General features: G+C 42.9%; 1 protein-coding gene across 1 annotated transcript in view; it reads right to left on the reverse strand.

The window, feature by feature from the left end:
* srrm3 (serine/arginine repetitive matrix 3) overlaps nt 1–7,346 on the reverse strand; it is a 33,254-nt gene extending 25,908 nt beyond the window's left edge. Inside the window, exon 1 of the mRNA XM_061086626.1 lies at nt 7,066–7,346. Within this exon, the coding sequence (XP_060942609.1) occupies nt 7,066–7,346 (281 nt within the window). The remainder of the gene's footprint in view (nt 1–7,065) is intronic.
* Between the last annotated feature and the right edge of the window lie 4,035 nt (nt 7,347–11,381).

Raw genomic sequence — 11,381 nt, forward strand, 5'->3', positions numbered from 1 at the left:
AAGATGGGCCAACAGAAGAGAAGCTAGCTGGTGTGACAGCACCATCAGGTCCCACTGTAAGGCAATCTCTCAGCCCAGTGGCTGTCGGCTCAGCACAATGGAGGGCATAAACACGCACTTTATATTCAGGCTTTTTCCAATGCACGACGTAGGAGCCATATACATTAGCTATTTCCCGACAACTCTACAGCAGTTGCCGAGTGCTTTCAGCGTGTGTTGTGGATCGAAAACGGTGTACAATAGGTAAAACGATGAGAAGGCTCAGAAAGGTTACTAGCTGTGAAAATGAATGCTTTCTGGCAAAACTTGTGCCATGACTGTGGGGCTTTCTCTCTCACATTGTGCTGCGGTTGGTGAGGATGTTAGTCTCCTGCAGCTATCTCTGTTGCCACCATAGCTAAAGCAAAAAAGAAACGGGGTCATAACTTGTGGGGCTAAGTCCTCTGTTGACTCAGAATCACTTGCCCCGCTTTCTTCTCCACTTCTTTCTCAGTCTATTGCTCAATTCTGAAGCACAGCACAGATCACAGCATGAAGCAAGACCAAGTGTGTTTCTTTTTGATGATTCTAGAGTGTGTATGTTCCACACCAACACTGTTTTCTCAAAAGAGTCATGGAGCTTAGAAATATGGGCCAGGAGAATCCCCCACACCCCCTGAATGCCTACAGGTATCTGGTGAATGGTTGGCAGATTCACCCACAGAGATAAAAATCTGTGGACAAAACGAAATCAAAAGAATATGAACATGTTTGTGTGAGACTGAAAACTGTTTCTTTAATGATGGAAGAAAAATCCATAATGAGCTCTGAGTCATTCCGTGTAAATAGCCACATATAGGATATTGGACGGCAGCTATTAGCACAGTAGAACAGCACATCTCTCCTGTGCACATTCAATTAGCACTTCCTGCAGCTGTATAGGTAGCTGCTTTCTGCCGAACGCACCATCTGTTCAGCCCTGACACATCGAGAAGGGGAGCTGACTGGAGTGGTCACTCTCAGCAAAGCTCGGTAACACTGACTTCAAATTAAAAATGAGTGCTGTGAAGCAGTGCTTGTATGTTTTCATTAATGTGTGCGTGTTAGTATATGTGAATGAGGTGGGAGGGTTCAGAGGCCACAGTTACCCAAGTTGAGCCAAATGAAAGCCATTTAGCCCAGACCCAGTGCGGAGAGCATGCAAAGTCCTGGTGATTTGAACAGAGAGAGACAGCGTACATCGATCAGAGCGAGGGGCTCCCCACCACCCCAGCAATGAAAAATCACCATGATTAAAGAACTTGATTGGAGTAATTAGACAGCACCAAGCACCCACAGATTTCCCCCATTAACTCATGATCCCTGAAAATGAATAGCTGTGGCCCAGCTTACAATGATAGTCCTCGATTTAATGAAGACGTGCATGGCTATGTGGATGTCTGCTTGTGTCTTTGTGTGTGTGTGGGGGGGGTATGTGTGTGTGTGTGTGTGTCTGTATGTGTGTGTGTGTGTGTGTGTGTGTGTGTGTGTGTGTGTGTGTGTGTGCTCCTCCTCAGTGCCACTGATGTCTCTGCATTTGCCGTCTGAAGAGCCTTTTTCCACAAGGCGTCCCAAGGCGCTACTGCACACCTATGAAACTCTGCAGCCATCAATCACCCTGAAAAGAGTACAGAGGCAAAGTGATGCCGATGTAGTTAAGAAGATTGAATGGTGCTGGGAACACGGCAGGGGCAAACCTGAACACCCCCACATTTCTATTTCAGGGGCAGAATTAAAAAGACCTACTCAGTGTCACAGTGAAGCTGCCACAATAGTTTAACTCTCAGGTGGAGAGAATTTTCAATTGATGCTCTCCAGAGTCATAGATTCTGTGGGTAGATAACAGGCACTAGATAGTCCGGAAGAGACAAGACTAAGACAGAGTCCACCTTTCTCTCAGGTTGGAGATGAAAGAGCGAAACAATCTGACCTCTCTTGATTGCTCCTCTTCTCTAAGACCCTGTAACAACAGCATTTGAAGCTGTTTGTTTAGAATCGACTATATTGGCTTGGCAGCCCCTTCCCACACCTTACCCCCCTTGACATTGTATAAAAATGGTCATTGTTCAGGAGATTCTATCCCCTCCAATTTTCAGTCCTATAAGAAACAGGCTTATCGTCTTATGACACAAGCTTTGCCCTACAGGAAAACCTCCATCAGAGCTGAGATAGTTATTTGCTCCAGCCTCAGAGGCTCTAAGAGCAGCTGCCTTAATAAGATCCTAGCTACTCGTGTCCTGCAATTCATAGTGTCACTGCAGATGTTACTGTGGCAGTGAGGCTATTTCAGAGCAATTGTGGTGATCCCAGGCCATCTCTTTCCTCTCAGACTGAATTCTCTATAAACTGTTTAATTTGCAAATTCTGCTACACCTCCCTACTTGACTTTAAAACAACACATATTTAGATTATAATACACAACGGCACATCAACTTTTTCTGCTTGGTGAAGCAGGAACAACTATATTTTCCCTCTTCCCCCTTATTATAAAAGCTCTTACCACTGGTGGCACACACTGTTTCCTGCATACATTATTAGACAGGCCTGGTGCACAACTTTGCTGTGCTGTGCTATGCTGTGTGCATGCATTGTGTGGGTGTGTTTGTGGCGTCCCAGCAGCCTGCAGTTTAGGCTGAGTGAGGCCATGTGAAGGGGGCTCATTAAAGAGCTGGAAAAAGGCTCAGACTCCACAGGAGTGAGAACCATTATGGCTCAATTAGTGGGGAAAATGGCCTGTCTGATCCCTTGCATGCACAGCAGACCTTTAACTTGAACTCGGTCAGTAAGTTATGCTATCAGAAGGTACCAGAAGTTGTGTAAAAGTAGACAATATTTTAAGGTATCAGAATATTCACAGTAAAGGTATATACCATCTTCTTCAAAGCTAAACGAACAGACCATGCGTCAGGCTCCTCCAGACAGATGTCATGTATAAACGGCCCGACGTTCACTCAATGCTCCAGTGAATGGGGGATGCAGCCAGGTCTTCAACAGCTAAATGAACGGACTCTCTTAATTGCTGCGTCCTCTTTAATTGGCTCCCAAGGTGAGGCCATCACTCAAGACAGACTATTTATCCTGGTCTTATCTTTGGAAACGTGCTGAATCAGGGGGGTTGTGTGTCAAAGAAAGGAGGGGAGTGTCTGCCATGCTGGCAGGGTTAGAGAGGGAGGCAGGTGTCCAAACTGCCCCCAGCCTCATCCTTCATCGTCGTCTTAGGGCGAGGACTCCCGGGTGAACCTGAGCCCTCTGTCTTAAATCTACCAAAAATGCAAAACAGACTCCAGCAACCATCTTAATTGTGTCTAATGTCTGGCATTGCTCTCTGTCTCTACCCCTGTGTTTCATCCCCCTGCTCTATCCCCTAATCCTGCACACATGCACACACACACTGTCATTTAAAGAGGCACATTAGAAATTGGAGAGGCAGGATGAGCTCTGCTTGAGCCAGGCTGGCAAATGAGATTCTCCTTTTATTATAGCTTAACAAGATGAGTTGAGTTTGTCCGGAGCTTTAACACTCAGCTGAGTGGTCGCCGTCCTTCAAGTGCGACCGCCTGCCAGCCGTCTGTGTGGAGGGAGTGGAGCTGGCCAGGGTGGGCGTCTGGTCCTCTTGTATTCTGTCATCATTAGCCGAGCTGCTGCCTGCCACTACACTGTTCCACTAGACTTCATGGCTCTTTTACATGGCTCTCAAACCAGGAGCAGCTATGTCTACTCAAGGCAGGAGATGAGTGGACCTTGACAGAAGGCAACAGAGAACCTCCTCTTTTTTTTTTTTTTTGTAAACTCCAGCAGTTCCATCTCAGCTTGCGTCAGCTTGGCATAGCTCAACCATTACCCTTCAGTCTTAATGAGGTCTTACTGTCTGACAAGCCCAGTCATGCTCTCTGAGGAAAGGAAGGGTTAACGAGTGGGGAGAAAAATAAACTTTAATCCATCTCCATATTTGTGAACCTCCCTACACTATACTAAAATGATCAGCAGCACCAAAGGTGGTTTAGTCAATTATTGCCAGAAGAGAAAGCGAACAAATAGGGTAGTTTTTATTTTTTCAAATTTGAAAAAGACCGATCACATTCGGTCATTTCATTTTGTGTCAGTCACCTGTCATATCTAGCCTCAACCAAAATAATTCTCAATAATTGGCTTGCCCTTTATTCAATTAAATCACCCTTCTGTAATCTATCAAGGATGAGCAGGCTTTCAATCATGACAAATGTGATGTGAATAAAATGTCACTAGATATCAGCGGGAAAGTGAGTTTCCTCTGTACACACAAAGGATCACAGAGCTCGTCATTAATTACAGTCTCACGGCCGAGAGTTATCCAAGCATGTGTGTGTGTGTGTGTGTGTATGTGTGTGTGTGTGTGTGTGTGTGTGTGTGTGTGTGTGTGTGTGTGTGTGTGTGTGTGTGTGTGTGTGTGTGTGTCTGTCTGTCTGTCTGTCTGTCTGTCTGTCTGTCTGTCTGTCTGTATGTCATAGTTTACCTTTGGGGACACGTTTCAAACTGGAGTCCAGATAACTAGTGACTCTCACCCTGACATTGTACTGAAGGACATGTATCATTCTATTGAAACACACTGAAATATGTCGACCTTAAGGTCACTATGCCAACCTCACTGATAACCATTACTTGAGGATAAGGCCATAAATGACATCAAAATGGCTGCTGCTGATGTGTGAAGCTCCATGTAACATGTGTGTGTCTGTGTACATGTTGTGTGTTAATGAGATTTTCATCTGTGAGTTAAACTCATGTCTTTGCTGTGAGGCTGCTATATTTGTTAAAGGCTTTGTTGCTTGACCTGCTTAAAACACCTAATTGTTATGTTTTTACCAAAATTCAAACATTAATTTAGGAGGTTTTATTTAAACATGAGACATTTCAGTCTTTTAGAACTTTTCTTATAATTTTGCAGGTGGAATTCCAAGCACCCTGTGGTTTCTGTCATTATCATCTGTCATTAGGAACTCCCACAATCAGCTTGGGCACAGTGTATAGATCTCCATCATAAACAATCGTATATCCTAACCACCTCCTTGATTCTCCACAGGCGCCCAACCATGTCATGTCACTGCAAACGGTCCAGTGAAGAGGACACGATCCTTCACTGGGATGCTAATTGTGAACACTGCCAGTTACGTTATCTTGGGCAGCTGGCCAAGTAGGAAGTACCCTGGTCTCTGCCAAAAAACTCTGTGCAGTGTCCTTCACTCCCTGAACTGCTTCTGCTGGGACACACTTATCTTAGGACCAGTGCAAACTCCCACAGGACATTAGTTTAATAGAGTGGGACAGTGACCGCCCACATTTAGAATGGCTCTAGTTCCCGGAGAAGATTTCCCATTCATTTTCTCAATTAATGTTTCAGAAAATCCTTGTAAAAAGACTATTAAGCCTGGAACTAGGTCAACCAGCTACAAGATGAACTGTGACCATAAAACATTTGTCATGGATCCACACAAAAATAAAAAACTTATTTAAGTGGGAAAGGAATTGCACATCCCATTAACCATTGCAAATTATCCCTTTTAACAACTTCCTGTGTACTTCTCCTGGAATTTAACCCTGTTCTTAATAAAGTGTCGCAATAGGTTTCAGTTTGTGCCTTGCATGTATGTATATAGAGTTTTCATAAAGTGTATAGAATAGTTACCTTGTGTAGTAATGCTGAATGATCCGATCATAGCTGATCATAAAGGACTGTGATGTGTAGTTATATTTTTGACATCACAAATAAGTCTCCTTTTTTTTTTTTTAAAGCAGTTGATATAATGCAGACTTGAGGCTTCCACAGGAGAATAAAATACTGTTTCACAATCTCGTAGCTTGTGCTCAGTCTACCTTGAATGGTGGGATTTTTACTTCTGGAACCATGCTGTTGAGCTCTCTTTGTGTTACATGATATGCCACAGCAGCATACAAGCACAGTGCTTTTATTGGAAATGAAAATAAATACTTGATTGGTCGTGACAGATCACAGCTATTGATAAAATGTCCATGCCGTGTTGCTAAAAATAGCCATAGAAACCAAAGTGCCGCTGCTGTGCACCATTTCCTAGCAAAACCACAACGCCTAATGTTTAGTACCCTCCTCTGCTCCTGTTTCTTCTTCCCATTACTGCAATGAAAATGACTTTTGGCAGGTAACAGATTTTGAATGTAATGTTTTGCTGCAGCTTGTGAACTCAGCACCCGAACAGGTACATACCTGTCAATGTCAAGTTCTCCCCTACGCACAGAGTGTTTTCATGGCTCCAACCTCCAACCAGCACCGCAGTAAGTGAATAGCAAAGAAAATATAAACAACCTGCTGTTTCCCTGCAAACGGTAATGTTACTTGACATCAAATACCCAGTGCAAAAGGATTGTTTGCTTGCTTGTTCAAACATCATTTATTTAGTACAACCTCAGTGTTTTTATGCCACATTCCAGGCATCATGCAGGAACATTCTCATATCCTTTTTCCACAACTATCGTACTATTATCCGTGAGATTTGTCGACCATCCACCACACTAAATACACTTCAAGAAATATGCCTCTTTACTCTGAGTCGGAATGTGTAGGCTAGATTGATCATTTGCATAATCTGGGATGACATTGTAATAGAGCTAACAGTGTCGGTTGTTGACTATAGAACTATTTAAAAAACATTATCACAGCCACCAGCGTTGTGTCATCAGAGCAGCACCGTGCTGTAAGAGAGATAATGAAGAAATGTTTTGAGATGAAGTTAAACTGCTGAGAAACAAAATCTACCATTTATTTCCTCACTGTTACATCCTTATTAGAGTCTATTGGCATGGAAGTATTTTATTTTGAATGTTTGATAAAAAACATATTGTTTTCAGTTTTCATATAAAGTAACGCTTGTTACATCTTATTATTGCACTGTAAAATTAAGTGTGACCATGTTTGTTAACAATACCAAGATTCTAACATGACATATCCATATATCAGTTTTAGGTGCATCCATTATAGTGGTTCTTGCATGAGGCCCATTGTGTTAAGGTTGTTGTTTGCTGGTCGCATCTACTTACCCCTGCTCCTCCATCATCTCCTGGAGCTCCATACATTTGAGCTCCACCCTCCTTTTCCTCTCGTGGTCCAGAATCTCTCTGTGCGGCTTCTTCACCAGGACAGGCTCTGCTTTGGGCTCCTCCTCCCCGGTACCATGCTGCCCGTCCTCAGTCGTGGTTTGTAGGACTGTAGTTGGTGCAAGAGCTCCTGATCCTGCAGCTGCTGCGGCTCCGGGGACCACCGGCTGGGCCACCCCGTTTGCACCGTCCTTAGGGGATGGCATCCTCGTTGCATCGTACATGATTACTGACTCTGCAGAGACACAGACAGAAAAAGATCAGCTGAGGAAAATGGAGACAGAAATTGTCAGCGGAACACTGGGTACTCCTGGGGAATTTGATTTAGCCTCATTTCATGTTAACGATTTAACGTCGGATCTTTTCAAGAACTCCCATTTGAGGGGATTTTGACATTGATTTATTACTGCACTGTTTATGGTAGTGTGAGTATTTCCTGTACACCTGGCACATACCCTAATAGAATAAAACATCAAAGTAGAATATTCTTTTATTTGTAAAGCCCCATGACACATTATGGCTGAATTTTTCATTAAACCTCTCTGATCTCCTGGATCCAACTGCTGAAGCCGTAAACCAAGGTTATAAACCACAGACGAACCATCTTCGTGACAGGGTCAAGAGGAGAGGAAGAAACAAACCAGGCTAAGAAAGTCTTTGATATCATTTGACTAGATTTATAACATTGACCATGACTGCATTCCCGGCATTCTTTGTCGACCTGTCTCTGTATCTGGCTCGTTTACTTGAGAAATGATGATGTGTTCATTTTTTTGTGAAAAAAAAAAGTGTATGCTACAAGTAATGCATGGACTGGGTTCTGATTTAGATGGATGGTCCTGTTTAGACCGGCGTAGATCAAGCGAGAAGAATAGGAAAACCTTCACGTGCCCACGAGCCTCGACTGCTCAACCCTGCACCCTCTGCAACGAATGACTTCATTTTTTCAGAACTTAGCCTGAGAAGCCACACTGAGGCACTTCATCACTGTCACGTATGGAGATAGAATGATACTGAGGCTGGATGAACAAAACTCTGCATGTACAATTACATCGGCTCCCAACTCATCTTATCGCTATGAGTGTGGGCAGCGCCAGCCGACCGTCTCCATTTGAGCTGGTTCTGACTCTCGTTGACTGGTTATCAGGGCTGTGCTTGTTTTTGAAGTGCTGCGAGCTGGTAAACGAGCCGTGTGTGTTTGCGCAGCTACGCGTCTCTCGGCTGACAACATGTGGCAGGACAGCAGGAGGCATTATCACTGAATCTATTATACAGAAAATCAGCACTTGATATTCCATGACAGCAATCCCTCATCTGCACAAGCCTGTCTGTAGAGGATTCTGGAGAGAAAAGCACTTGTCTATCAAAAGGGACTTTCAGGTAGACACAAGGAACATTAAGGAGCTCTGTGTGAGCTCGGAAGAAAGTCCACATGTTTGCAAAAATGCATAATACACAGAATAATAAGAAGAAAACAAAACAAATCAAGATGAAAAGTGAAATCAAACAAAACAACCAACCAGGACTTAAAAAGTATATTTATCTGTGTGATCCCTGTGAGTCATATTTTTGCTCCTTTCCCACTCATGCATCATTCCTGAATACGGCCTAACAAGACTCTACTCAACATCATTTGTAATTATGACAGAACGTTAACAAAGTAAACTGGTTGTTGATAAGGAATTCAAAATCGCAGTTTTCAAAGAACAACTGAATTATTAATCTGAGGGATTTTGGAAAGAAAAAGTGAGGCCACTTTGAGTAAAAGAAGAAAGTATCTCTCCATCCGTATTGTAAAAACTGCAAAGAATAATCTATTACTCAAAGTCTAAGTTTTAGAAATCCATGCTTTCATTCATAATCTTAAAGTGCTTCTCCTTATTTTACGAAGGGATGGGGAATAACGTTTTTGTTGTATTGAACAATACTTTGTAATATTGATAACTCGTTGACTGAAGGGAAATCATAAAAAGCTTGTTTGGTTCACACTGGATTGTTGACAGCCTCTCCAAGTAGTTCCATTTGCTTGATCAGACCTCATTAGCGGTTCATTATAACTGTAGCATTCATAATATACCTCTTGTCTTTCATTTTAATGTAATTAGACCAGCTTGTCCAGGTCTGGATCTTTCAGTCAGAGGGGAGGAACACGATTAATCTTGTTCGTGCTGGACATCATGTCTTTGCCTCTTGGTCGCTCCAGGCAACAAACCTCATGATCTTCACCATATGCAACCGGCAGAACATAAGAAGCTTGTTTGATACTTGGCTCTAACAAGCATAAATAAAAAGACGATATCATCTGAAATAATCTGCAAGGGCCCTCCCATCGCAAATGAGATTCTCCACATAGCCAGATGTGGAGAGTCTGGAGCTGCGGGCCATGCGCCAGTCTGTGTTAAACGGCTGTTGTAAATATCCAGCCATCTCATTTCACTAATTCATCATTCACAGTCATTCCTTTTGTTCCCACGAGGGGGGTGGGGCGTGCAAAAATCTGTTCTCTTTCAAGTTAAAACAACTAAATCATTTGATTGGGTAATGAAAAAAAATCAGAGCATAAAGGCAGACTTGACAGAGAGCTGATAAGGAGGCTGAGCACCCAGTTAATTGAGTGAGAGTCCTCTACAGGGACTGAAGGTTATCTCCTGTAATGATAGTGGCACCAACCTCATCTGTTAGCATTGCGAGGGTGTATAAGAGCGTCACGTCCCGACAGACACCGTTTGTAAGTGTCACCATCAGTTATTTCAAATCACAAACAGATAATGTGATAATGAATATTCAATATTCCATTTTGGATCAGTGACACTGATTGCTGTTAGAAAGAAAAGAGCCATCAGTTCACGGCCTCTCTCCACTGTGTGAAAGGAGATTGTTCCTGTTGTCTGTTTCTAACCTTTGCACATGCTTTCCTGTGCTGTCTCCTTAATTGGATGCTGCCGCTGCAGAATTGTCAGCGGTGCTGGCTCTGCAGCCCCGTCTCCTGCTGACATCACACTCCCTATACAAACGAGCCGGTGGTGTGAAATGACAGCCAATCAGAGTGAGAGCTTGGAGATACACGCAGAATGTTGAGGGGTTGCTGTAATTTCCGCACGAGCATCCTGATCTCTCGATTACACTGTCGCTAGTAGCCCACGCAGGCTCGACTTCTCAGGAACATGCAGTAAATGGATCACACACTTAATGCTCAGTTAATAACAATAACATTCTCTGTGTCCACTCAGTGAAAAAAAATCTAAATCTCATTAGCGATCTAATGTTGCATTAGGCCAGTGGGACATTAGCGGGGGGTTGGTCTGTACTTGAACCACAGTGTCATTATATTGATTTCCTTATTGGATTTTTTTTACTTTTAACTACATAAACCCATTGTTAGTTGGCAGCAATACACGTACACTCATGAATATGAATGCAGTCATTGTCAATTGTATTGACAAGGGAAGAATTTAGCTGTGTCACTTGTACATATGGATTAGCAACAAAGATGGTGAAATTATTCAGCTCATTCTCCAACGGTATGTGTATAGTAAAGAATAGTAAATGTAAACAGCAGGGATAGAGCACTGCATGCACAACTAGGACAGAGACCAAACAGAGTCTTAACACTAGATGTGAATTCTTCATTCTAATATGAACTTTATTTATCATCAATGAATATTGTATAGATAGCGGCTGACTACAATCTGCACTTGTTAGCAGGAAAATTCAGCCCACATTGATTGCACTTCATCCATACCACTGACATAACATCAATATGGAAGCTAAACATGTATCTCAAGAACGGCAACAATCCAGCTTCAGGAATAAATTTAGACCCGTCTTATTGTTTTTATCATGATTCATTCAAATCTATTGATGGGTAAAGGAGCTAACTGCAATAAGGGTGGAAATATGAATACAACAGTATGATGCATGTTAGTCTTGTTTAAGTGGATTCCATTTCAGCTGCTACACTACAGAGGAAATAAAGCAGAAATGTGAGTCTGGTCTCCTCGAAGGCCATGTTCCTCAGTAAAAGTCAACTCCCTCTTCCTCTCTGACCCTTTGCCACTCTCTCATAGCATGGCAGGTCACGCTGTGTTGTGCACAAAGACTCAAATGATGGATCTCACTCTGTCGGCTGCACCTCTTCCATGATTGAAGGGTGGCAGTAACAGGGAGCCTGACCTTGACTGAGATTGGCAGTGAGAAGCTGAAATAAACTTCCTGGGTGGCTTTCTCTAAAAGTATTTTTTTTCAATCCGCTGTGAAAA

The sequence above is a fragment of the Limanda limanda genome, chromosome 14, assembly GCF_963576545.1.
Source record: "Limanda limanda chromosome 14, fLimLim1.1, whole genome shotgun sequence".
Classification (NCBI taxonomy): domain Eukaryota; kingdom Metazoa; phylum Chordata; class Actinopteri; order Pleuronectiformes; family Pleuronectidae; genus Limanda; species Limanda limanda.